The following is a 27986-nucleotide window of genomic DNA, read 5'->3' on the forward strand; positions in this document are numbered from 1 at the left end:
AAGTGAACTGTGGTTAAGTCAGGGACCGCTTGTATACTGAGCCATAAATCATGTTGTGGCTGATGGCATGTGCGATTCCATCTTGATCCCTGGTACAGAAATTGGATTAAGCCATTGTTTACTTAGGTATGATAGGTTAGCTCAGGGGTAGACAACCTTGGCTCTCTTATGACTCGTGGACTTCAACTCCCAGAATTCCTGAGCCAGCATGGCTCAGCATGGAAACCTCTCCATTTCTCCTCAGCATGGCTGGCTCAGAAATTCTGGGAGTTGAAGTCCACGAGTCATAAAACCAAGGTTGCCTACCCCTGGAACCGTTAGCTCTATGGCAGTTGACTTCATATATTCTACTTAGCCAGAAGCCGTGCCTTATACAACACAGGGGCTCATTTCACACAACCTGCTTAGCCAAAATAAAGCAAGTTTTGAGCGGACCCACCACACATGCAAAGGGTTCAGCTGTGCCACAGGCGAATGTCTGTCCCCTTCCTTCTCGCTCAACCTCTGAATGCTGCAACTAAAGAAATCCACAGAAAGTCGGGGGGCAGCCTTTCCCAACCGGAGGTGAATTATGGCAGCTCCCCTCCCTTTGGGAAAGCTTCCTCTTGAATGACTGAATTGGCCAAGAGCTTAGAACAGGGGTCCCCAACCCCTGGTCTGTGGGCTGGTACCGGGCCGCAGCATGCCATCATCCGATCTGCAGAAACAAGCAAAGCCCCATCCGTGAGATGCAGGTAGCACACAAAACCACGTCCTCTCCGGTCCATGGAAAAACCTCTCTCCACGGAACTGGTCCCTGGTGCCCAAAAGGTTGGGGACCTCTGGCTTAGAAAGGAAGATTTTGCGTTTACTTAACGTACGAGTGACCTCTTGTGGTCGCTGTTGGTAAGTAACTTATTTATCCTCCCTTTAGTTTCACAAAGAACTCAAGGTGGCAAACGTATTTAATACTCCTATTTTCCTCCTCCTATTTCCCCCACAAACCTCTGAGGTGGGTTGGGCTGAGAGAGGGTGACTAGCTGAAGGTCACCAGGCTGGCTTTCGTGGCTAAGGAAATAGGACTTGGGCAGTCTCCCAGTTTCTAGCCTAGACCAAACTGAATCTCCTGAGCTTTCTTTCTTTCTTTCTTTCTTTCTTTCTTTCTTTCTTTCTTTCTTTCTTTCTTTCTTTCTTTCTTTCTTTCTTTCTTTCTTTCTTTCTTTCTTTCTTTCTTTCTTTCTTTCTTTCTTTCTTTTCCTTCCTTCCTTTTGTCTAGCATTTGCATTTTCTTTCTTTCTTTCTTTCTTTCTTTCTTTCTTCCTTCCTTCCTTCCTTCCTTTCTTTTTCTTTCTTTCTTCCTTCCTTCCTTCCTTTTGTCTAGCATTTGCATTTTCTTTCTTTCTTTCTTTCTTTCTTTCTTTCTTTCTTTCTTTTTCTTCCTTCCTTCCTTCCTTCCTTCCTTTTGTCTAGCATTTGCATTCTTTCTTTCTTTCTTTCTTTCTTTCTTTCTTTCTTTTTTTCTTTCTTTCTTTCATAATAATAATAATAATAATAATAATAATAATAATAATAATAAAGTTGTAAGGGACCTTGGAGGTCATCAAGTCCAACCCCCTGCTCAGGCAGGTAACCCTATACCATTTCGGACAAATGGCTATCCAGTCTCTTCTTAAAAACTTCCAGTGTTGGAGCATTCACAACTTCTGGAGGCAGGTTGTTCCACTGGTTAATTGTTCTTTCAGGAAGTTTCTCCTTATTTCTCCTTATTATTAATCAGACCTGATATATCCTATATCTGCCATCTGATACTATCTGTTATTTATTAGTGTCGTAGTTCTTAATGGTATATTCTGCTGTTTTTAGCTTTGAGGTACTTTTATTATTATTTTTATTATCATTATTATTTTAGATTGTGTTGGTTTACAGTAGTTTTCATTTTCTATAATTGGAAATTTATAAACTTTTATTGTTTGGTGCTCCACATAACCATGATTTTTATGTTCCATGCCACTGTTGCACAATGTTGTACTTACTGCCTACATAGCTTAGAGGCCAATAACAGGCCCACATAGTTGTTAATTTGCTGCTACTTGGGTAGCCAGCCTACATTTTTATCAAGCTTGTCAAGGATAAAATAAACTTGGTTGCTTCTCTTCTCATTTCTAGCCAGGAATGTTGGTTCCTCCAGTTGTAGTAACTTTGGTTAGCCACTGAGAACAGGCTTGCAAATCTCTGATCTCTTTTGCAGTATCATTTTACTATTTTATTTATTTATCAAATTCCTTTGTCGTCCATGTCACTGATGCAAGACAACGTGCAACCTATTTTAACCTCTATCCTTACATGAACAGCAAAAGGCATTTTCCCCTCTCTCGCTCTGGGCTAGAAGCTTCTTAGCTCCTGTTGTCAAGTTCAAACAGTTGGTACCAACTGGGCTTTTTGGGGATGGTGGTACCTTTAAGCCAATCTTAATTTATTTATTTATTTATTTATTTATTTATTTTTAATATTTATATGTCGCCCAATCCCGAAGGACTCAGGGCGGCGTACAAAGTTAAAAAACAGTCAAAAAACAATAAAATAATAAAATAATACAATCATACTGCGATCATACTGCGAGTCCGGTCGTATCCCGGCCCCCCGGGGACATCAGCCCCAGGCCTGCCGGAACAGGAGGGTTTTAATAGCCTTCTTAAAGGCCGGCAGGGTGGGAGTAGTTCGAACCTCGGGGGGAAGTTGGTTCCACCAGGTCGGAGCCACCACGGAAAAGGCCCTTCCCCGAGGGCCCGCCAGCCGACATTGTCTGGCCGACGGGACCTGAAGGAGGCCCACTCTATGGGACCTCACCGGTCTCTGGGAGCTATGCGGCAGAATGCGGTCCTGTAAGTAACCTGGCCCTATGCCATGAAGGGCTTTAAAGGTGATAACCAACACCTTGAATTGCGTCCGGAGACCCACAGGAAGCCAGTGCAGCTCGTGGAGGATAGGTGACACGTGGGCGTACCTTGGCGCGCCCACAATCGCTCTCGCGGCTGCGTTCTGAACCAACTGCAGCCTCCGAACGCTCTTCAAGGGTAGCCCCATGTAGAGCGCATTACAGTAATCCAGTCTTGAGGTGACAAGGGCATGAGTGACTGTGAGTAAAGCCTCCCGGTCCAAATAAGGCCGCAACTGGTGCACTAGGCGAACCTGTGCAAAGGTCCCCCTGGCCACAGCCGATAGATGTTGTTCCAGATTTAGCTGTGAGTCTAGGAGGACACCCAAGTTGCGTGCCTGCACTGAGGGAGGTAAATTTGCCCCCCCCAGGACTAAAGATGGACCATCCAGTTGGCCTTTGGGAGGCAGGACCCAGAGCCACTCGGTCTTGTCAGGGTTGAGTCTAAGCCTGTTCACCCCCATCCAGACCCTCACATCTTCCAGGCACCGGCACATCACGTCGACCGCTTCACTGAAAGGGCACGGGGTGGAGATATATAATTGGGTATCATCTGCATACTGATGATACCTCACCCCGTGTCGCCGAATGATCTCACCCAGCGGTTTCATGTAGATGTTGAAAAGGAGGGGGGACAGGACCGAGCCCTGAGGCACCCCATAATCGAGGCGCCTAGGGGTCGATCTCTGTCCGCCCGCCAACACCGACTGCGACCTGTCAGAGAGGTAGGAGGAGAACCACCGCAATACGGTGCCGCCCACCCCCACCTCTCCGAGACGACGCAGAAGGATACCATGGTCGATGGTATCGAAAGCCGCTGAGAGGTCAAGAAGCACCAGGATAGAGGAATGACCCCTATCCCGGGCTCGCCAGAGGTCATCGGTCAGTGCGACCAAAGCAGTCTCAGTGCTGTAGCCGGGCCTGAAACCAGATTGAAAAGGGTCCAGATAATTGGTTTCATCCAAGGATCGCAAGAGTTGAGACGCCACCACCTTCTCTACAACCTTCCCCACAAAGGGGAGGTTGGAGACAGGACGAAAGTTCTTCAAAACAGCTGGGTCCAGGGAAGGCTTCTTGAGGAGGGGCCTCACCACCGCTTCCTTTAAAGGTTGCGGGAAAGACCCCTCCATCAAGGAAGCATTAATTATCGCCTGGAGCCAGCCTCGTGTCACCTCCCTACTGGCCGAAACCAGCCAGGAGGGGCATGGGTCCAATAAACAGGTGGCGGCATTCATTGCCCTCACGGCCTTGTCCACTTCATCAGGGGTCACAGGCTCAAACTCGCTCCAGATAACATGACTAAGACCAGCCCCTGGCAACTCGGCTGGCACTGCCCAGTCAGAGTCCAGGTCCCTCTGAATCTGAGCGATTTTGTCCGAAAGAAACTGAACAAACTCCTCAGCTCTCCCCTGCAAGGGTTCCTCCGCCTCCTCCACTTTAAGAAGGGAGCGGGTCACCCTAAACAAGGCGGCTGGGCGAGATTCTGCGGACGCAATAAGTGCGGAAAAGTGAACACGCTTTGCCGCTCTTATCGCCACTAAATAAGTCCTAAGATAGGCTCTTAATAGTGATCGGTCAGATTCAGAGTTACTGGCCCTCCCACGTCGCTCTAGACGTCTCTTGTGGCGCTTCATCTCCCGGAGCTCCTCAGTAAACCAAGGCGCCCTCCGGGGACCACCACCACAGAGAGGTCGCAAAGGCACAATTCGATCCAGGGCCCCGGACGCCGCCTCATTCCAGGCCGCAACCAGGGACCCGGACGAGTTGTGGACAAGGGAGTCAGGTATTTCCCCAAGCTCCTCCTGGAACCGATCTGGGTCCATTAGGCGCCTGGGGCGAAACCACCTAGTCGGTTCCCTCTCCCTGCGATGGGGGAGTGATGCTCTGAAGTCCAGCCTCAATAGGAAATGATCTGTCCATGACAAGGGCGAGATCTCTATTCCCCTTAATTCCAGATCATGTCTCCATTGCCCCGAGAGAAACACAATGTCGAGTGTGTGACCACCCCTATGGGTCGGATCCTGAATTACCTGGGTCAGGTCCATGGTTGCCATGGAAGCCATGAACTCCTGTGCCGCCTCTGAGTGATCGCCGAGTGATGGTAGGTTAAAGTCCCCCAGTACTATAAGTCTGGGGAACTCCACCGCCAACCCGGCTACTGACTCCAGCAACGCAGGCAGGGCTGTTGCAACGCAGCTGGGAGGTAGGTACGTCAGCAACAAGCCCAACTGAACCCGTGAACCCAACTTCAATAGGAGGGACTCACACCCAACAACCTCCGGGGCAGGAATCCCACGAGGACTCAAGGACTTCCGAGCGATGACTGCCACTCCCCCACCCCTGCCCTGATGTCGAGGCTGATGAAGCACCACAAACCCGTCCGGGTTTTTAATTCTTTTTATACAGGCCTCACATCTTTTTTTTTAGCATTTCCAGTTTCAGCTTCATCATATCCAGGCAGATACTCCTCAGTTTGTCTGCTTGGTCTAGGTGGATGTTATTTCTTTCAGGATCTTTTTTTTAAGACTTCTAGAAGATGACCAATGTGGAATTCCACTGTATTTATCTGGATTAATCAGGGCCATCCCCATTAGCTTTTGAGATCAGCCAAGGTAAGCCCAGTGGTTTCTTTAAAAATAAACACAGTTTAGCAAGAGCATCTATGGCAGTGGTGGTGAACCTACAGCACGCGTGCCAGAGGCGGCACTCAGAGCCCTTTCTGTGGGCATACGTGCTGCCACCGCCAGCAGCTCGTGCAGGTCCATTAGTCCACCACTGCGGCCCGAGGCAGGCCAAGGTGCGTCGGGTTCGTGAAAGGAACAGGCTCCACGTGCGGGCCAAGGGCAAGATCTGCAAGGTGGTCAAGATGACCAGCAGGGACCTGCTCTCCAACCGCAAACAAAAACAGATGGGATGGAGTAGGCACATCTGGAGGTCTGCATCATGTGCCTCCCCCCTCCCCTACTCTGCCTGCTGCTGGAACTCTGGCCCAGTATTGGCAGCAGACTGTGGAGCCCCAGAATGCGCCAGTTGAAGGGCCAGCAGGCTGTGGCTGCAGACGGACACCGTTGGCCCCCATGCGCTCGCTGGCCTCTGTGTGCGGGGGCTGATTGTGTCAGACAGCAGTCTCCCTGGCTCCTGCCTCGCCTTGCCCTGCAGCTATGGCACCCCCACCCTGCCCCCTGCCTCACCCTATAAGATGAACCTCCTGCCCACCGCCCCACTCACCAGAGACCCCTTGGATCTCCCCCAATACTGCTCAGCCCCCACAGGCATCCCCCCATAAGCAACATCCAAGTGGCCACGCCCACCCTGGCTACACCCATTCAGTCTGCCGTGAACATTGCAGCCACGCCCACCCAGTGGGCCACACCCCTCCCCCAAGGGCACCACAATGCTGATGCGGCCCTGGCACTTTGCGATAAATAAGTGGGTTTTGGGTTGCGGTTTGGGCACTCGGTCTCTAAAAGGTTCGCCATCACTGATCTATGGCATCTCAAGGGATGCCACCTGGTCAAAAAAACGTACCCACGTCTGCCAGTTTAAGGGCAGAGGACTTACCTCTATCGTGAGTCTTTATATGGTGTCAAATACCCTTTTGTCTTGGGTCCTTGCTGCAGTTGGTGGTCTGGGAGGGTGAAGTGCCCAGGCAGGGGAGAAGCTGGTTTAGGCCAGGGGTAGGCAACCTTGGCTCTTTTATGACTCGTGGACTTCAACTCCCAGAATTCCTGAGCCAGCCATGCTGAGGGGAAAGGGAGAGGTTTCCAAGCTGAGCCAGGTTGGCTCAGGAATTTTGGGAGTTGAAGTCCACGAGTCATAAAAGAGCCAAGGTTGCCTACCTCTGGTCTAGGCCTAGGACGCTTTATGACTCGTGGACTTCAATTCCCAGAATTCCTGAGCCAGCACGGCTCAGCTTGGAAACTTCTCCCTTTCCCCTCAGCATGGCTGGCTCAGGAATTCTGGGAGATGAAGTCCACGAGTCATAAAAGAGCCAAGGTTGCCTACCCCTGGTTTAGGCAAAGGACATGGATTTTTAGGAAAGGTAGAGAACTCAGCACAAGACCAAAAGCAGGTACGCAGAAGACTGCTCAGAAGCACCCGTAAGGTGGAATGTCCATGAGATAAAATATAAAAAAAAGAAAGGAAAAGCACTGCATAGAGGAGTAATATTTCAGTACTTGGATCCTTGTAAGTCCCAGTTGAGAACCAGTTTGTGTAGTGGTGAAGGCAACAAACTAGAAACGGGGGGACTGAGTTTTAGCCCTGCCTTGGGCACAAAGCCAGGAGTGTGACCTTGGGCCAGTTCCTCTGTCGCAGCCCTAAGGAGGAGGAAATGGCAAACCACTTTTTTGCCAAGAAAACTGCAGGGACTTGTCCAGGCAATCTCGGAGAATCAGACGTGATTGAACAGAAAGAAAAGAAAACCAATAAAATCTTTTAGCTATGTTGGCAGGGAGTTATAAAGCTGAGCGCCCGACCCAGAAGGTGGTGGGGACCTGAAACGGCTTGTCCATTTTTCCTGGAATATCAACTTGGATGCTGCTGGAAGAGAGCACTGGGGCTCTGGCACCTTCAGTTGATTCTAGCACTTTTTTTTTTAAAAGAGACAGCCAGTTTGTTGTTGTTGTTGTTAATTGCGAAGTCATGTCCGACCCATCGCGACCCCATGGACAACATTCCTCCAGGTCTTCCTGTCCTCTACCATATTCTGGAGTCCCTTTAAGCTCACACCTCCTGCTTCAGTGACTCCGTCCAGCCACCTCATCCTCTGTCGTCCCCTTCTTCTCTTGCCCTCCATCTTTCCCAGCATTAGGCTCTTCTCAAGTGAGTCCTTCCTTCTCAGTAGGTGGCCAAAGTACTTGAGTTTCAACTTCAGGATCTGGCTTTCTAAAAAGCAGTCGGGGTTGATCTCTTCTAGGACTGACCGGTTTAGTATAGTGATGAAGGCCTAGAAATGAGGAGAGTGGGAGTTCTAGTCCAGTGATGGCGAAGCTTTTAGAGAAGGGCTGTCAAACTCAATTTCACTGAGGGCTGCATCAGCATTGCCTTTGAGGGGCCGGGTGGGTGTGGCCAGCATGGGTGCAGCCTACTGGGTGGGCATGGATGGAGTGGGTGTGGCCTACTGGGTGGGCATGGCCAGCTCTACATCATTCGCATCAAGGGTGCCCGTGGGGGCCTGGGCAGGAGTGGGACAGATCTGAGGGTCTCTGGCAGAAGGGGGTGGGACCGGGGCAAGCGCCAAGGCATGGTCCACCAGGGCAAGTGCCAAGATGGCTACCACAAAATTGTACATTGGCTCCCAGCTGGCCTGGGCCAGGGCAGCGGGGGCCGTTCCCTCACTGTTTCCAGGATGGCTTCGCAGGCCACATGAAACCACTTCACGGGCCGCATCTAGCCCCCGGGCCTTGTGTTTGACATGTCTGTTTTAGAGACTGAGTGCCCAAACTGAAACCCAAAATCCACTTATGTATCATCAGGTGCCAGGTGGACATGACCAATTGGGTGGGTGTGGCCCATTGGCTGGGCGTGGCTGCGGTGGTAACGGCAGACTGGGTGGGACTAAAAAGTTCGATCAATCAATTCCAACTTTGCAAGATCTTTTTTTTTCCCCGCGAGAAGCTGAAATTGATTGATTGATTAAACCTTTTTTTTCGCATACGGTGGCGGACGACTAAAGCGAAAAGGTTTTATAAAACCCAGCTGAAGGCCTAGGACTGGGGCGACGTTGCGTGTGCCCACATAGAGGGCTCTGCGTGCCACCTGTGGCACCCGTGCCAGAGATTCGCCACCACGGTTCTAGTCCCACCTTAGGTGTGTAAGTTGGCTGGGTGGCGTCAGACCAGTCCTTCTCTCTCTGCCCAACCCGTCTGACAAGGCTTTTATGGGAAAAAGAGTACTGCGAAAAAAAAAGCAAGGAATACTGCGTCTGTTCGCCACCTGGAGTTACAAACGGGATAAAAATACCGTAAATAAATTCTAACAAATCCCTTTAAACCAGTGGTTCTCAACCTTTTTAATGCCGCGACCCCCAACCGGTCGTAAGTCGAGGACTACTCAACTGGTGCAGCACCGTTTGCAGAATGGGACTTTTGGTGGGCTCAGCAGGGCAGAGACAGCCTGGACAATTCCTATTGGCTTTTGAAAGCCAATAGAATTAGACTCTATTCAAGAGAGTCTACTCTATTGGCTTTCAAAAGCCAATAGAATAAAAGGGAGTAGCACAGCTAAGGAAAAGGGGAAAACAAAATGGCGGACTGTATTGTGTGGCGACCTCCGTGAAATGGTCGTTCGACCCCAAATGGGGTCCTGACCCACAGGTGGAGAACCACTGCTTTAAACTTTCAAAAGTTTGGAGTGGTGGATCAACAGAGATGTGTCGCCCCCCCCCCGCCCCCTGAACAAAAGGACAGCCAGGCGCTCATAACAAGACAAACCACTTTTATTTACTGAACTGGAAAACACCCGGAGAACAACTCAAGGCCATAGTTTCACAGGCTGAACCATTCTCCAACTCAAGAACACGGCACTGCAATAGTGACCAGCTGCATGCAAGAGCTCACATGCTGAAGAACACGGAGAAGCAAACATCCACAATCCAGAGAATCTAAATCCCGCTTTGATATGTTGGCCCTAGGAAACCCCCCCCCCACTTCTTCTTCTTCTAATGGGGATGCTGCTTCCATCTTTAGTGCCCAGCCTCCCTCCTCGACCCGGCCCTTATGGCTGGGGCAGGAGAGGGAGGGGAAAAAAAGAGGTATTTGCCCACCTGTCCGGACTGCTCACCATTTCTCTGTAGGACGATTTCTTAAGGGGAAAAAAAAACAAGCCAAACTCTTATCCTACTTTTCATTGATAAAACAGTCCCAAGCAAGGAAGGAGCATCGGGATTGCTTTCAATGCATATTTTCACGATTGTTCTTGGTTCAGATCAGTGCTTTTCAAACTTGGCAAGTTTAAGGAGGGTGGAGTTTGACTCCCAGAATTCCCCAGCCAGCATGGAATTCTGGGAGTCAAACTCCACCCTCCTTAAATGTGTTTGAAAAAACACAAGTTTTTAAATTTTTGTAAGCTGAGGTGTGCAAGTTATGATTATAAACATCCGAGAAACCAGCTCCTGCCCCCCCCCAGCCCCAGCCCTGCCGCAATCCGAACACAATATAATTTGGCACCAGCTGCCTTTTGAGAAGGTATCATTCTTGGTCATTGGATTTTTCCCTGCAGATTTTTTGGAAAGATTTGTACCGTTCAAATTACATTCAAATGAAGGTGTCCAGCATTTCCTCTCTCCTGGAAAGGAAAAGCTTCCACCCTGGAAGAGTCCTGAGACAAAAATTGATTTGTTTTTGAAGCCTTTCCACCCTTCAGGAAATCCTTGGTGCCTATCCAAATATGACAGAGGTTAGAGCAAAGGGACTTGGGGTTCAAACATTATGTCGAGGTCATCGTTACACTCTTCACACTAGGGAAATAAAATAACGTAAAAAATAAAATCCAGACTCCCTTTAGCATCTGTTGAATCTGTCTCCGGAGAAGAATCTATTTTACTTCACAGTGCGTTAAGAGTCAAACGGAGTAGCACTAATGTGCATTGCAATACATTAGGCTTGATGCTTTTTTTTTGTTTTTGTTTTAAACTGCCAGCAAGTTAAGACTTCTGCTTCATATTACTCTACGAGATCACAAGAGAGCTACAAAACATGCATGGAGACATCGTTGGCCCCCCCCCTTTTTTTCTTAAAGCGGTGGTCCCGTCTTCATGGAACTCTGAGCTACAAATATTTGGCACCTCTTCAGCTATTTATTCTATTATTATTTATTTTTTTTAAAAAAGGGGCTTTAAAGACTCCCCCTCCCTCCCCCCCCCAACTTGCCCCAATCTTTGAATTAACACCATGTTGGGGGGGCTGGATAATTTAATCGTTGCATGATCTTCGTCGTCACCAGCCCTGTGATAAGATTTTGAGTCGCTTTATGATAATCTTTAAACTTGCAAAAGTTTGCCTGTGTGTGTGTGTGTGTGTGTGTGTGTGTGTATATATCTGCCTTGGGAGTCCTCTGCCACCTGGAAAGAAGGCAGAAAGAACCCCCCCTCAATAAATAAATTAAATAAATACAAAGAATGGCAAAGAAAACAAACCAACCCGTTATGTGGGATAACTCTGTGCAAGCTATAGGGAAGAGACACCCGACATACACTATCTCCCCTGCCACAGAGCTGCCCCCTGCAGGACACAAGAGGGAAGCTGCGACTTCTGGGAGAACGCACCTTTCTCCCACCACCTGTTCCCTGAGCACGCTCACTGCTCGGAGAGGCACTGTTCTAAGGCGGCCATTGCCGTACAGACTGGCCAGCTCCAAACCCCGGTGTTGCTGGATGCTCTCCAGGCATGGCTGGCTGGCTCTGGCCAGCTCCACCAAGACCCCCTGGTAAGCCCTCACCCATCCATATCCACGGAGGATGGGACGACGCGGCCCAGCAAGGCCAGAAGGTCCTGCAGCCAGCCGGAACGCAGGACGTCCTGGGGCAGCCACAGGAAGAGAGGCACGCAGCTAGCGAAGCCTGCATCCCCAAAAACCACAACTCGCGGATGGCCGGCCAGGCAGCCTTGTAGGGGGCGAAAACGCCGAGGGTCACGATCCCCCCTTCGGTGCTGGCTTGGGCCATGTAAGCTTCAGCTAGGAAACGGATGGTGGCGCCAAAGAAGCTCTCCGCTTCGGGAGTCCCCTGGAGACCTGAGAGGGAAAATTCCAAGAATCACGTTAGATCAGCTTAGATCAGCGATGGCGAACCTTTTAGAGTGCCCAAAAACTGTCTTCCCGCTCCCCAACTCCGCCCTGCCCACTGGGCCACCCACCACCTCCACGGCCCGCCACAGATCACCCAGGCAGTCCAGCTAAAGTGGGAAGCTGGAAAAATACTGATTGTCTGACAGAAATTGTGGGTGAAAGGGAGGTTTTTCCTGCCTACCAGACAACACTTAAAATTAGAATTGCCAGATATCCTGTTCTCGGCTCTGCACATGATACATTGCAAACTGTCTATCACATGATATATTGAAAACTGCTTCGTACTTGAAATATTGCTAACAGCTAAAAGCATTCCTATGTTGAAAAGAGGAACTATAGATTATAACCATGTCTAGTAACTTTCCTATGTTAGAATAAGGAACTATAGAATGTAACCATGTATGGAATATGTCTTGATCAGGAAATACCTACGTATTGGGGTTATAAATATGATCATCTATGCCCCGGTCTGGGGTTCAGACCCTTTAAGCTGTGAGCAGCTCTCTGAACTTGCTCAAATAAACTTTCCTTCCACAAAGAGCTGACTCAAGTCTCTCACTTCTACAACACAGCAGCATCATGGTGGCCATGCCCTCCGCCCGTGCCCCGTAGCATCATCTGCCTGCAACGGGGCGCAAGGGTGGAGTCTTGTCCCCGCTGCCCGGCTACCATGTCCTTGGCTGCGCTGCCATGCCCAGGGGTGACTCTCCTCTGGGAGGGGCTGCTGGTGAGGAGGGGGCCGTGAGAGGAGGCGGGGCTGGGGAGACAGTGTGTGTGCCCCCAGAGAGGGCTCTGAGTGCCACCTCTGGCACCCGTGCCATAGGTTCGCCACCATTGCATTAGATGGATCTAGCACAGTGTTTCTCTGTTTTTTTTTTAAAGATTAATTATAATATAAAATACAAAACCCTACACCATTTAGGATGGCTGTCCAGTCTCTTCTTAAAAACTTCCAGTGTTGGAGTATTTACTGCTTCTGGAGGCAAGCTGTTCACTGATTAATTGTTCTCACTGTCAGGAAGTTTCTCCTTAGTTCTAGGTGTTTCTCTCCTTGATTAGTTTCCACATGTTGCTTCTTGTCCTGCCTTCAGGCGCTTTGGAGAATAGCTTGACTCCTCTTCTTTGGGGCAGCCCCTGAGATATTGGAATACTGCTATCATGTCCTGCCTCATCCTTCTCTTCGTTAAACTAGACATACCCAATTCTAGCAACCGTTCCTTATATGTTTAGCCTCCAGTCCCCTAATCATCTTTGTTGCTCTTCTCTGTACTCTTTCTAGAGTCTCAACATCTTTTTTACATCGTGGTGACCAAAACTGGATGCAGTATTCCAAGTGTGGCCTTACCAAGGCATTGTTCAAAAGCAGGCCAAATGCAAACTTTTACCTTTCAGTAAAAAGTTGTTGGTATCATTAAAAGCTTTGTTATTGTGTTTTTCTCTTAAGACAAAAGATGTTAATGTACGAGTTGTTTTTTTCTAAACTAAAACCTCAGTATTCAGATTAAATTGCCGTGTTGGCACTTTGCGATAAATAAGTGGGTTTTGGGTTGCAGTTTGGGCACTCGGTCTCTAAAAGGTTCGCCATCACTGCCTTAAACGGTCACTACAGGAATGGCTGTAAGCCGAGGACTACCTGCACGGGTACAATTATATTTGCTGCAGCATGAAAAAAAAAATGCAACTGGCTAAGATGACATCTGAGGCACCAGTCTTACTTGGCACTGCCTGGGTGATCTACGCACTATTTTAAAATACAGGGAATGTGTACTGGTTGTGCAAGTGCCCACCCACATTAATGGGAGCCCAGCCAACCAGCCCTGAAACAAGATCAAAACCGCCACTGCTTTGGCCTCCTCTCTGCTTTCAAATGGTTTAGTTCAGTCAACAGAACTTGAGGTATCACCACTTGCCTGGATAAGCGAACAGTTTCCGGGCCATCATTAGCCCCAGCGTAGCCAGGTTGGCACTCAAAATGAGATGTTCTCTCTGTGGCAGCAGAGACGGAAGAGATTTCAGCACTGTGTCCATCAAGGCTGAGAAACAATCTTCTCGGCTGTGGAAGGGGAGAGCAGAAGAAGTGATGTTTTCTGAGTTATTTGCAATTCCTCCTTCTTGCATGATATTCTTAGGACTTCTAAATTTTGCTCTCCGCTTCAGCAGCGCTAGGAGGATTTGGTATAAAGGTTAAAATAAAGGAAAGGCACCCCCAAAGCCGGTTCCTGCTCAAACTTCATCAGCAGCAATCCAGAGTGCAATCTCTTGAGTTGGCTTCTCATGCTTTTTAATTTTATCTATCTATTGAAATCCTGCCTAATTCTGGACTGCACATAGCTCAACATGTGTCAAGAGCGACAAGGGACAAAAAAACACCAGGAATGTAAGATTTGAGAAGCAACCCAAATACAATGGCGTTTCCCCTGATAGACCAAATTTCAGTAGAATCTCACAAATTCAAACACATCCACAGAAAAACCACCAGGATACAGGGCGAAAGTGGAAACTGAGTCCTATAAAAGACATGGGCAGTTATGGGCAGGCGTGATAAGCCTTCAAATACTTAAAATATTTTAAAGGCCCTTGTGCAGAATAACAGAATAGGGAGAGACCTTGGAGGTCTTCTAATACCATCACCCCCACCCAAGCTGGAGACCCTATACCAGTGGTTCTCAACCTTTTTAATGTTGCGACCCCCAACTGGTCGTAAGTCGAGGACTACTCAACTGGTGCAGCACCGTTTGCAGAATGGGACTTTTGGCGGGCTCAGCAGGGCAGAGACAGCCTGGACAATTCCTATTGGCTTTTGAAAGCCAAAAGAATTAGACTCTATTCAAGAGAGTCTATTCTATTGGCTTTCAAAAGCCAATAGAATCAAAGGGAGTAGCACAGCTAAGGAAAAGGGGGGAAAAATGGCGGACTGCGTTGTTTGGCGACCCCCGTGAAATGGTCGTTCGACCCCAGATGGGGTCCCGAGCCACAGGTTGAGAACCACTGCCCTATACCATTCTGGGCAGAGTTGGACAGGTTGATCACAATGTTCCTTCCCAGCCTACGAGTCTACGTTTGGGAATGGAGGTGTTTGCAGGAACACATCCAGATGCTTTCAGCCCAAAGGGAGCTGGTGGGGCTTACAGAACTGCCTGCTGTCAGAAACTCTCCAAAACATCAGCCCCAAACACAGAGTTTCATAATCACAGCAACTGAATGTGCTACAAATGCTTTTGAGATCTCTGTGTTCAATGTGCAAAGATCGCTAAGAGCAGCCTGGCACACGGGGAGTCGTCTGCCCACTAGCTCTCACGGATTGCTGGCAAACGCCTACGCAGGAGCAATTAGCATCAACTCCCTGCAGAGCGCTTCGCTTAAGCAACAAACCGAAGCGGACCTTTCTAACAAGGGTTGCATTACACCTCCACCTCCATACATTACCTGATTAAATCGGGAGCGGTGACAACGAAATTCAGAAAAATCTCGCAGGAGGTTTGAAGACTGGCTTCAATCACTTTTGAAGCAGACTGGGATTCAGTGTTTGAAACAAAGGTCTCCCAACGGTGCAGGAAATATTGGCACAAGAGAACCGGCGCCCCCTCAGAAATTAGGATCTCACGGGGGCGATCTTCTGCAGTCAGGTGGCTCAAACCAGGTAACAGGAATCTAGAAGGGGGAAATACAAGGCCCTGGAAGTGAGTTGAAAGCCAGAGAGTTTTGAATGGATTGTTCAGTCAAAAAGCCTACCAACAGCCTTCCGTATGGACTTTCCTTCTGGATTTAAAAGGCAGAACTAAAAGATCTTTGAGGAAACATGTCCGTGTTTCAAAACAAGATGCGTCGGTAACCTGCTCAGTCAAATTATGGTACCTGCATTTCAGGGATCTGAGGATAACACAGTACTGAAGAATTGCTCAGTTGCAATAGAACAGAAAAACTAGGAGGAGTTGAAGGTAAACAAATCCAAAGATAGTGGAGTCATTATAGACATGGTTTCTCCAATCCAGTTCAGGCACAGCAGCAAGAAATTATATGGAGGGTGCAGAAAGAAGTGGACGACCATTTCTTTAGATGCGGGCCTAGAATCATCATTACAAATCACTGTACAATCCTCTTGATGCTTGCTGCCTTTATAACCACAGCTACTGATTGCAAGCTGTTGTAATTAACAGAAGCAAGACTACTAGATACCTTAAAACACAGTATTTCTCAACCTTGGCAGCTTTCAGTTGTGTGTGGACTTCAACTCCCAGAATTCCTTAGCCAGTCTTGCTGCCTTAACCCAAGGAGCCTGATAGCTTAGTATGAAGAATATACCAGGGACAAGGAATGCTGGGAGCTGTAGGCCAGCATGAGGTAGGGTGAGACATAATCCTCATTCTGCATTTAGAAGTGGAGCTAGGCACACAGGACTTCATTTGCAACATTAATAGAAGAAAGGTTCTCCATAAAAGTCAACGTCAGCCTAACAATCTGCCCTGGGATTGGCTGAGAAATCTGAGTACTGGACATACAAAACTGGACATCCAAAAAAAAGGTCCATGGCATTTAAATGTCAGAGCATCTCTCCCACCAGAGTCAAGCAAATGACTCTGTAAAAGATGGCTGTGTGGCTTCCGTGGAGGACAGCCAAATCCCTCACATCACCTCTCTGGGCATCCTACAAGCCCAGGATGGAACCAGTCCAAGGCAAGGCAAACTTTGGTCAAAACATTTGGGAAAGTTTTGAAAAACAGAGGAGCATGTAGCTTTACCGCGTTATAAGGGACGCAACTGAGGCTGGGAAGTGGTACGTTTGTGCTGCAAATTTGAACTAGGGTTTTTTCCTGCCTTTCGGACGATCCATTTGATCTTCAATTGCAGACAAGACAGAACTACGGGTGATCCTCAACTTACTAGTCCTCAATTGTCCCGGGATGATGTCATCACCTTTTGCCACCTTCAACGGGGAAGCTGGATTCACCGTGTGGCTAACTCAGGGGTAGGCAACCTCGGCTCTTTTATGACTCATGGACTTCAACTCCCAGAATTCCTGAGCCATCATGGCTCAGCTTGGAAACCTCTCCCTTTCCCCTCAGTGTGGCTGGCTCAGGAATTCTGGGAGTTGAAGTCCACGAGTCATAAAAGAGCCAAGGTGGCCTACCCCTGAGCTAACTGAAGGACTGCAGTGATTCACTTAACTAGGGCAAGAAAGTTCATCAAAGGGGGCAAAAATTCACTTAACAACTGTCTCACTTAACAACATAAATGCTGGGCTCAATTGTGGCTGTAAGTCGAGGACTACCTGTATTTCCGTTCTAACCCTGGGCACGAGGGGCTCGTGAGCCAAAAGGCCAGGAGATGTACTGATCTGCAGGAGAGAAATCCTGTCAATTATTGTCTTTCAGCAATTATCAGGATTTTTTTTTACCTCAGAGCGTCTCCCCGCCACAGAGGCTCTGCGATGGTGCCTTGTCCGGCCTGCTCCTTTTCCGATTGGGAAGCACTTCGGCGGCTTCTCCTCTCTTCTTCAAACTGCACCTTGGCGTAATAAACGAGGAACGGGAGGAGGTTGCAGATCTCCTGCTTGAGGAAAGAGGTCTCCTCAGCCAGCCAGGCGCCCAGGATTCGAACGGAGGCAAAGATGAAAGGATCCTCCAGCTTCTTCTGCCCAACCTGAGTAGCGGAAGAAAAAAACACCACACACCTTCCAAGGCCACGTTCACAAGGCCGAAAAGGGCCGAGGCAGGAGGCCTCGCGAAGGCAACTCGCCAGGAAGGGTGAGAGAGCAGGCCGTAAATGTCAGACCTGCCCCAACGTAGGCCTTTAGGAAAGAAAGACCCTCGACTCCATTTGGTCAAAGTGACGGGTTCTTTTACTAAAAGTGAAGGGGTTGCGGCGAAAGCACTGAGTTTTCTTGAACGGACAGCTCAGGCACTCAGCTGAGAAAAACAACTCAACTTTCCCGCCTTTTTGTTTTAACTAAAATGATTTTTCAGGACCCAAATGGCTTCTGACAGCTCGACTGAAACCGATGTCCTAACGGCACACATTTGGGAAGAACTGTCACTTAAAATCCCCCTCCCCATCCCATCCTACGGCCAATTCCTCTCATGTGCTGAACTTTTTACCTGCCAAGACTGTCTCTCTGGCAGATCAGGAGCACCTGACTAAAGTGACCCATTCCTCAGCCTCAGCCTCCCATCTAAAAAGGATAATTAACCACCCCGTCCGACAGGCTCTGCTTTTACCTGTCTCAGGTAATGTATGACAGCCCCCAAAGCTTCCTCCAGGATCCCCACCAGCTGCACTTTCTGGGTGTCTTGCAGGAGAGAGCCTTTCTCTCGGGTGCACTCCACAATGGCCAGCTCCATCAGGACGTAGCAGGCCGCCATCAGTTCCCGCTTCTTATCCACCTCCGTCAGGTCCAGCTCCTCCAAGGTCATGCGGACCTCCACGCAAGCCCAGTTGATCAAGAGGGCAAAGAATTTGCTGCCGGAACTGCCGGCTGGGATCCAGGCGGAGCTGCAGGCTTGGGAGAGGCAGGCCGAAAGCTTCAAGGCCGGGTCTCGCTGGGAGGTGCTTAGCTTGCTTGTTAAGATGCTCGACAGGCCTCGGTAGAGGAACAGGAGGCATTCGGAGCCAGGGGGGAGATGAGGAGGCACGAAGCGGGCCAGCACTTCGCACAGCTGGAATTTGGTCATGTCTTCGGCCTTCTGGAACTCCGCACTGAGGACATTAAGCACGCCCGTGAGGTCAGTGGTGGCTCTCTGCCAACACTTGGATTCCGCTGACGTCAGAAGCCCCAGCAGCAGCTGAAGGGCCTGATCGTAGCCGTAGCTGTGGTTCACGTAGGCCTGGCAGAGGGCAGAAAGGGCGCCCCTGTTGATCAACTCTCTGGGACCCTTAGAGGTAGCCAAGATGGCTCGGAGGCATTGGTAGGCATCATCAATCATGGCGCTGTAAGAAGCATCTCTGGTCTTGGCTGACACCACGTCACTCAGAATGGGGATTTTGTTCAGCATCTGCGGATGCCGGGCTAAATCTGGATCGGTGCAGAAACAGGCCAGCAAAGTGAGGCCCAGGGCTTGGAAAGTGTGCTGGGGGCAGCCCTCGGGTGGATCCTTGGAAGTCAGAAGCCGGTTTGGGAATGTGAAGCCGACAGCGTCGAAAATCCTTCGACGGGCTTTGGAATTGATTTCTCCTGCTTTGATCGCTTTGGTCACCTGAAAAAAGAAAAGCCGGAGTTATCAAACGGGGGGGGGGGGGGAAGAGGAAGGGGCAAGATTCCAGCTCTTTGTCAGATGGACAACTCTTATCCTGTCCACGTTTGATTTATATGAGAAGATTAAATTGTATAATTCAATAAATGATCTAAATAACATTCAAAAAGCGCTAGACCTATCATCATCACCACCATCACATTTTACAGGTGGGACCCAGGTGAGTTTATCTCTCAGGTAGCTAGCCAACTACTACTGAGTGGCTAAAACAAACAAGAATTTCCTTCCTCCCTCCTTCCCTCTGGGTATTTTCTCTCACCCAGGCAAGGCTAGAATCTTACCAGAAGCAGAGCTGCAAATTGTTCGCTATCATTGCTTGCATCGCGGAATACATTCAAGCATCTCTCCAGGGTACAATTCTTGCTGCTCTCCCCATCATCAGCAACAATTCCCGAGTTTGAGGCCATGATGCCAACGTTGACTGTAAAAAAAAAGAAATAACTCAGAAAGACAAAGAGCCTCCACTCCAAAGTAATGCTGGACAATCAAGCATGAATCTGGCTTTCATTGTCGGGAACTGGAAGGGGCCCTTTTTATTTCCTGGGATGGCCATCAAACCAAGATCACGCTTGGCCCAGTTATCATCAAGAGAAGGAACAGCTGCAGGCAGCTTGCTTCTCCCATCCTGCCAGAACAAACACTTAGCTCCAACAACCCACAATCCTGCTCCTGTCAAAGTAAAGAGCACTTTGGTGTCACCCGTCTGCCGAAGGAACAAGGACCGTCAATTGTTACGTAAGGAACAACACAAGCAAGAGCAGGGCAGCCCACCCCAAATTGCCTTAAATAACAACCTATGGCTCACCACTCTATCTGGCTTGCAAGAACTGCTCTCCTCCTCCTTCCTTTTACACTTCTGTTTGCAGGCCCGATGGTAGAGGTTCTCTCTCTTTTGACGTGAGCTGCTCTGGAAAACAATGACCCAGAGCAATAATAAAAGTTATTATTATTATTATTAATTTTTTTAAAAAAGAACAATGACAAAGAATTTTGGGTAATCAGAATTGAGTGACTGTGCTGGGGCACACTATCCAGTACAAAGATTAGGACAGTCAACCTTCAGCGTTAAGTCCACAAATAGATCTGGGGATGTGCAGAACTTGCAGACAAGATTTATGTTGCGAATTAAGGAACACGATGACACTATTTATTTGCAATGTGATCTGAAGGTGACGGACTCGTCTTTTGTCATGTCAGAATGCTTTCTGGATCATTCGCACATCAGACCTCTGCAGGCGTGGTGGACCAGTTAAACCTGTGGTTCTTAACCTTTTTGAAAGAATCGCCCCCTTGAGCCAATGAGAAAGTTGTCATCGCCCCCCCTCCCCCAACATAACCTCTCAATCACAACATAGGAAATAATTCTTCCATTTATGCAAACACTTTTTTATTTTCTTTAAAATTGTCATCAGGACATATCGATGCAAATAATTTATTTCCAATCTTTTCCCCATATCTCAACTGTTTGAAAAATTTTGGTGCCACCCGTCACTTTATTCCCAAACTTTGTGATACATGTATTTCATTATTATCTTATTTATTCAAGACACTTAAATGTAATGACCACTGAAAACAAAATTCAATTGCAAGAAAGTGAAATGCCTGAAAAGAAAAACAGTAACATTTAATGATTGAATTACAAGTGAAATTTAAGACGCAAAAAGAAATATAAAAAGGGTAGAGGCTGCTGCGCAATGCGCATGAAGATAAGCGATGCGTAGTCACATATGTACGGCGTTCTGTCCTGAAGCTAGCTGGAGGAACATTTGAAAACACAATTCAATCCACTAAGAGCGAGCGACCTGATGTTTTTGTACGACAGATATGCAGCAATTTACTATATGAAAAAGTCTCAAAAGTGTCCCCAAAACTTCTCACTCCATCGCCCCCTTTTTGTTCCTTTGCCCCCCTGAAAAATGAAATCACCCCCTGGGGAGTGATATCACCCAGGTTAAGAACCACTGAGTTAAACTGTCCATCAGTTTCCCAGGACTCTTGCAGGCATCTCTAGTCCCCTCACCAATCTCTGGAACATGGTGCCGGCAAGAGCAGTAGATAAGGGTGGCCCCAAGTGGCCTCTCCTTGCAGATCCCTGTAAATTCCTTGGTTTAATGAGGAATTGGAGTGAGGGTGGACAAAACTAGAGTAAATCTGATAGCTCATGGGTGCATGTCCACATTTGTGAGTGCACCATAAAAATGGGGTAAGTTTCAATTCCTCTGCACTTCCTGGGTCTGCAGAGTTGCATTCAGTGACTCTGTTCAGTCTCTGATTTAGGAGGCATATTTACAAATTATTTTGGCAGATGAAATTGCTTGTATTCTCCTCAGCTGATGTCCTCTTGGAAAGAGTCTTGGCAAAATATTCTGGCAAGGGATTCTTTGGAGTTTGTGCGGAGCAAGGCTGTGGAGTGGGACTGTAGCAATAGAGGTTCGGCCACCTGCAAGTTTTGATTCATGATCCAACTGGACTATTCATGCAGCCGGATGGGGCAGGTGGGGTTGATTTCATGAACATTAGGGAAGGTTGTGAAGAAGGTAATGGGATCCAGTTGTCTAGAGGCTTAGAGGAAATAGATTTTATGACCTCTTGCCATCAGGATTCAGACTTGGCACATGACATGAATGGCATGCTGGTAAAATAATCTTTGTCAGGACTTAGATGGAGAGCATACCTTTTGGTCCTGCTAGACCAGGGGTGGGGAACCTTGGCTCTTTTATCACTTGTGGACTTCAACTCCCAGAATTCCTGAGCCAGCATGGCTTAGCTTGGAAACCTCTCCCTTTTCCCTCAGCATGGCTGGCTCAGGAATTCTGGGAGTTGAAGTCCATGAGTCATAAAAGAGCCGAGGTTGCCTACCCCTGTGCTAGACCATTCAGTCATGGCCTTCTTCTGGACTGCCTACAAGGATCTGGGCTTAGAAATGGTGATTCTGCTTCTCCCTAAGTGAGCAGTCCTAATGTGTGCATGTGTGCAGGCATGAGAGAGAGAGAGAATTGCACATATGTGTGAGGTTCCAGTCTTCTTTCTCATGTTTAACATGAGATCAGGGGTCTCCAAACTGGGTCACTTTAAGACTTGTGGATTTCAATTCCCAGAATTCCTCACCCAGCATTCTGAGAGTTGAAGTCCACAAGTCTTAAAATTGCGAAGTTTGGAGACCCCTGGTCTTGATGAAGTTGTTGGGCCAGTGTCAAAGGAAGTCGGAATGGCCTTGAGGGACAGGAGGAAGAACTGCTACCAAGACAATGGTCAGATCAAGAATTTAACATGAGTAAATGTTTCAGACAAGTCCCTGTTTAGTTCACACGAAGATAAAGGGGAGGGAGGTGCATGCAGGTCCTGCTTTACAATAAAAGTAGCACTGGCCTACAGGAATTGGTTTCCCAGTCTAGTCTTCCTTAAAGGGCTGACAGGGAGGCCACCTAGGAATTGGAGAGAAGATTGCCATCCTCATTTATTAAGGTGGACTTTTGGGGGGGGTTTGGGCCTTTTTAAACCAGGGAGCCCTGTCTGCCATGACTCATGCCCTTGTCTCCACGCAGGTAGACCACTGTAACACGCTCTATGTGGGATCGCCTTTGAAAATAACTCAGATGCTTCAACTAGTTAGCAGCTTTGTCTGTTAATGGGAGGGAACAGATTCAGCAGTGTAAATTTACGGTGCTGCACTGGTTACTGGTTTAGTTTCTGGGTTCCGTTCAAATTGCTGGCTACCATCTTCAAAGCTCATCACGAATGGACATTTGTTTCTTGCCCTTACTTGGTCTCTCCCACGTGGCCTTTAAAGGAGGGCCTGTTGTCAGGCCCAAGCCCAAAGGAGAGACAGTGAGATCTAGTTAAGTCCAATCTTTGATTTACTTGCAGCCAATAGACAGAATCTTGCCAAGCTAAAGCTATAGCTTTATAAGCTGTTCAATATATTCTGACAGATTCTAGGACAGTGGTTCTCAACCTGTGGGTCGGGACCCCATTTGGGGTCGAACGACCATTTCACGGGGGTCGCCAAACAACGCAGTCCGCCATTTTTTTCCCCTTTTCCTTAGCTGTGCTACTCCCTTTTATTCTCTTGGCTTTTGAAAGCCAATAGAATAGACTCTCTTGAATAGAGTCTAATTCTATTGGCTTTCAAAAGCCAACAGGAATTGTCCAGGCTGTCTCTGCCCTGCTGAGCCCGCCAAAAGTCCCATTCTGCAAATGGTGCTGCACCAGTTGAGTAGTCCTTGACTTACGACCGGTTGGGGGGGGGTCACGGCATTAAAAAGGTTGAGAACCACTACTCTAGGATGTGGCTACCCTGAATTCTTCCCCCCTCTTCCATCCATCTCCAGACTGCACAATCTCTTCATCTGGGTCTCTTTCTGCTAAAAGTCCGAGTTGGCCAAGTCGTCCCCCTCGCCTGCAGTAGGTGCACTCTCCATCATACCTGTGGAAGGTTCCCACCCAAATGAAGGTGTGATGGGGAGTGGTAAGGTACTTTCTCTATGGTTTTCTTCATTTTCTGAAAGTTCTTGTCTGCCAAGGCACAGAGGGCACCCAACCTCTTGGTCTTTCAGAAGCCACCAGCCATCTTACTGTTCCACGGGGCTCTTGGACACGAAAGGCAAAATGGCTGCCTCTGTTAGAGAAGATTCATGTAATGTTGGTGTCTGTTACTGTTTCTTTTGGCTGTTCTCAGAAGTGGATGGCCTTTAAATATTTATATAAATAAATATTCATAGACTCAGGAACCCAGGAATTTATCAAAAGCAGCAGAACGCGGCTATTCAGAAACTCTGTTTCTGTTTTTTTCCAAAGAGTTATTTTCCGGCAATCTAATCCAGGGAGAATACTTGGGGTGGGGTGGGGGGAGAAAAGAGAGAGCTTTTCAATTGGTTCTATTGTTAGACAACCATGAGTCATAAACCTTTGTACTGGTGCAAGACACCCTGATCTATCACTTCTGAACTCCTGCCCATTGCTCACCTAGAAATGCCTGCAAAACATTGTTAAAAATAATGCTCTATATAAACCGTTCAAACACTATAATAAAACCAGCCTAAGATTTAAGAATTAGCTTCATTGCTACATAGAATTCTGATTCTACTTGATGTTCTTTTACATGTAAAATATTGCCAATATATTGAGCCTTAGCCACTGTAACCTCCCCAGAATAGTTGATTTATATTGTTCAAAAACTGTTGAACACAATTTGGAAAATTGCAAAATACAGTAAAATACAGTTGCAACAAGCTGTTTTATTTCAGATATTTGAGTGATACGGTTGGCTGATAATGTAGAAAATTAACTCAACATTTAACATAATGTTTTAACATAGTTCAAATGGTGAATGAAGCTGTACACGATGTCTTTTGAAAACATAAATCTGTTCTTTTTCTAATGTTTAAGTCCTTCTTTCCTCTTTTGCTTCTCTCAACCTTGCTGTAGTTCACACCCCCAAAAATATTCTACAATGTATAATGGTTCTGCAGCGTATTTCACAGCAGACCAACTAAAATAGAAAGAGCTTCCTTAAGAATGGAGCGTGGAAGAGATGTGGAAGCTCACGAGAGGGAGATCCAACCTAGAAATAAGGGGAAATTTCATGACAGTGAGAATTATTAAGCAGTGGAACAGCTCACCTCCTGGAATTGTGTGTGCTCCATCAGTGGAGGTTTTCAAGACAAGATTGGACAATCATTTGTCCAAGTGGCATGAGGACTCCTGCCTTGGGTGGAGGGTTGGACTAGAAGACCTCCAAGGTCCCTTCCACCCCTGTAATTTTATGAATGGAATTTGTGAAATATAGCTTTAAAACCCTGGAGAGGGAGTATTATATATCATAGGGAACGACTGAACGTAAATCTAAGCAATAAAGAATTAACATTATTATTAAAGCGTAAAATCCTAAATGTTCAAGAAAGGAAATCTTTTGGTCTTTTTTCTAGTTGCTAGTTTAATGACCAATTTGGAATGCAAAACTCCAGCCCATATTTAAAATAGGTTTTGCCCTTGGAAGATGGAAATGTTGTTATTTGCTCAACCCAGGTGTGAGAGCATCTGTGTGCAAGCGCACTTTATTCTTGGATGCTTCTAATGGAAAAGAACGGAACAAATAAACATGTGACACGTTAAGAGATGATAAAAATACCCAGGATTTCATCCATGCAGAAAGATAGCAATAGTAGCTCTGGCTTCAGCTTTCCACCATAAGAAAAAAACAGAAATGTAGGCTCTTTTAAATTCAGGTCTTCCTGATAGGAAAAAAATATGAATCTTTAAAAAACTGCCTGGCAGACTCTAGGCTGACAAAATATGAAGAAATAAACACCAACATTATTATTCTAACACTAGAATCCAGATTCTGGGAGGAAAGATGGCTTCTAAAAGGGATGGGGAGAGCAATTAAGACAGAAAGTCTTCCTCTTGTGGCCAGAATCAAACCCAGACTCAGAGTGGAGCTGCTGAGGATATATAATCTTGGACCATCCTGTTCTAATTAAGTTGTTTCTACCAACCTAACAGAAATCAATGGAATATGCCTGTATCATGCAATTAAGGGCATCTCCAGACGTGCCCAAGTTACCCCAGCTCTGTCAGAACTGCACTAGTGATCAATTAGATTTTAGGTGCAATTCAAGATGCTGGTTTTCACCTTTAAAGCTATATCACGGATTGCATGTTTAGAGAACTATTTTCTTCCAGCTGTTTGCTCATCCAACAAGATCTAGTAGGGAGACCCCATCCTTGAGGAGCCATGGGTCTTTTCCTGCAAGTGTCCCCCTCATTTGGAACATTGCTCTACCTGGGGTACCTCAGCACCAACCCTATTTGCTGTTCAGGAAAGTCATTATCACCTGTTCTAGAGAGCCTTTGAAAATATATGATAAGGTGTGCCTCTTCCTTGCAGCAGGCAATTGTTACGGCTATGACTGTTTTGCCTTGGTGCCTTAATAGCAAGCAAGATTGACAGTTATTAGATCCATGTTTTCCTTGTGATGTTTTCTATGTAATTTTGTATAATTTCTAAGCCACTTAGAGCCTTCTTGGAACTGATCAGCATATAAACTGCAGTAATAAATTAATAAATACGTCTTTTCCTCCCTTTGCATTTAATGGATTTTTACTCCTCTTTAAAGGAAGCTCTCAGAAGGCAAATGTTTTAAATGTTTTAAAAACAAAACTAACTTGTTCAATACAAGCAAAATCAAACATACGCACATATACACACATATAACAACAGGATCAACAGTAAGATCAACAATGCGTTTTGGGAAAAGTATTTAAGAAATACCTACAAAAACAGGACAAGCAGAATATCACAAATGCGAAGCCATCGCAAAGAGTTGCTGTCCATGGTACTAATGTTTCTGATCAGAGTTTTTTGGTGGGCTAATAGGAACTGATTTGAGATCTATGTTAGGGCCTGAACAGACCAGGAGTAATTTTATAGTTTACACCCAGCTCTTGGCTGCAAAAAATTTGCTTTGGACAGAGCCTCCGCTCACTTTTCCAAACAGTTGCTCTGCAGAGCAGTCAAAAATGGGTTGCTGGTTTACTGTTGGTAAGGGCTGAAAAATCAGCAATTTGCAGTAAGCGGTTTGGCAGATGCCTCAGTAATGATTGTTATGAGTAACGAACTAGCCATTGTGTTTTAACCTACCCATCTAACCATCACTTACAGTTCAGTGCATAGTTACAGATAGGTTAACGGTGGTTAGATTAACTACAGGCAAGCATGAAAAGAGAGAAAGAGAACCATCCTTTCCTTCCAGCATCTCTCTGCAAAAACCACTGCATACCTCATTGTTCACCCAGCAGGCAACCAGTGATCTTAAACAGATTTGCCTGGTGGGAGGCTTCTCTTCCTTTTCTCAGTGACCCTAATTAAAATCCCCAATTTTTCGCAGCAGGAATGCAGCTAATTGCAATTAGGTTGCAGGAGAATTAGAAGCCTCATTGCTCCCTTTTCTCTTCCAGTTGCGATGGGGGGGGGGAAGAGAGAGGATTGATGGGCATCAGTGGCGCAAGCGGATTCCCAAATGCTGTTGCAGGCAGCAGCTCAGCTGCAATTCAAGAACTTGACCCACTGCATGCTCAGAGGGTTAGCCATCCTCCTTCCGAGCTGCATTTCCTTCACCTTGGCAACCAGCCCCACTGCATTCTCGGGCGCCCGCAACCCACCGTCCAAACCAGCACCACAGACGTCCAGCGGGGATTTAACCGCTGTCCAAACTGGTGCAACAGAGGCAGCCAAAGGCTGGACCGCTGCCCTTAAGAGCAACTCTACCCAAGCAGCAGCGGAGGACCTTTTGAAACTGCCCCCCCCCGAAACACAAGTGCACCCTCTCCCCGCCTCTCCGAGACGCCATCCGGCCTTTGACAGGACGGCACGAATCCCCAGCGAAACTCTTTCGATAAAATGCACCAGGCGGAAATTTCAGATTCTTTTTTTTTTTTTTTTCCCACGTCGTAGCCCCTGGTTCCCACGCTGCAAAAGGGACCTGGGCAGAATTTGGAGGGAGACTCGGCGGCACAGGACTTGCTGTCCCCCGAGGGCGGGCCCGACCGCGGAGGGGCCCCTGGGGGGTCCCTGGGGGTTGCGGATGGAGGGGGATTGCAGAGGGGCCTCCCCAGCCCCAGCACGCCTTCTCCAACTGCGACACCAGGCGGGAGAGGCCAGGTTCCCCCCCCTCCCCGAAATGCGGCGCGCTCTAGACGGAAGGGCGCCCTATGGGAGGCTCAGCCCCCCCCCTCAGCCCAATAAGGGGGGGGCGGGTGGCCTGGGATCTCTCCCCCCCCCCCGCCGCCTTCGACGCCTCTGGGCTTCTTTCCTGCTCCACTTTGCCTTCCGAACGGCCGCTCGCCTCCCTTCATTACCTCCCAGCCGACAGCGCGCTGCTTCTCCTCCGGCTCTCCCGGATGGCATCTGCCAGGAGCGAGCGCGCGCGCCGAAGGACCGTCTGCCGCTCTCTCCAACGCAACGCCTGTCGGCTTTCCCTCTCCACCCTCTCCCCCCCTCCTCTTGGCTCTCTCTCTCTCTCTCTCTCTCTTTAGCC

General features: G+C 47.8%; 1 protein-coding gene across 1 annotated transcript; it reads right to left on the bottom strand.

Annotated features, from left to right (window-relative positions):
• Positions 1-10535: 10535 nt before the first annotated feature.
• On the bottom strand, positions 10536-27962 carry NCDN (neurochondrin). The gene is given in 11 exon segments (XM_039363018.1): positions 10536-11250; positions 11252-11355; positions 11358-11474; positions 11477-11647; positions 13612-13754; positions 15128-15352; positions 17097-17341; positions 17917-18891; positions 19230-19369; positions 19754-19855; positions 27808-27962. Coding segments are annotated over 9 exon segments (2145 nt in total). The 5' UTR covers positions 19356-19369; positions 19754-19855; positions 27808-27962; the 3' UTR covers positions 10536-11211.
• Between the last annotated feature and the right edge of the window lie 24 nt (positions 27963-27986).

This window comes from Crotalus tigris, unplaced genomic scaffold (assembly GCF_016545835.1).
Source record: "Crotalus tigris isolate CLP2741 ecotype Arizona unplaced genomic scaffold, ASM1654583v1 scf7180000019504.1669754, whole genome shotgun sequence".
In the NCBI taxonomy this organism is placed as follows: Eukaryota; Metazoa; Chordata; class Lepidosauria; order Squamata; family Viperidae; genus Crotalus; species Crotalus tigris.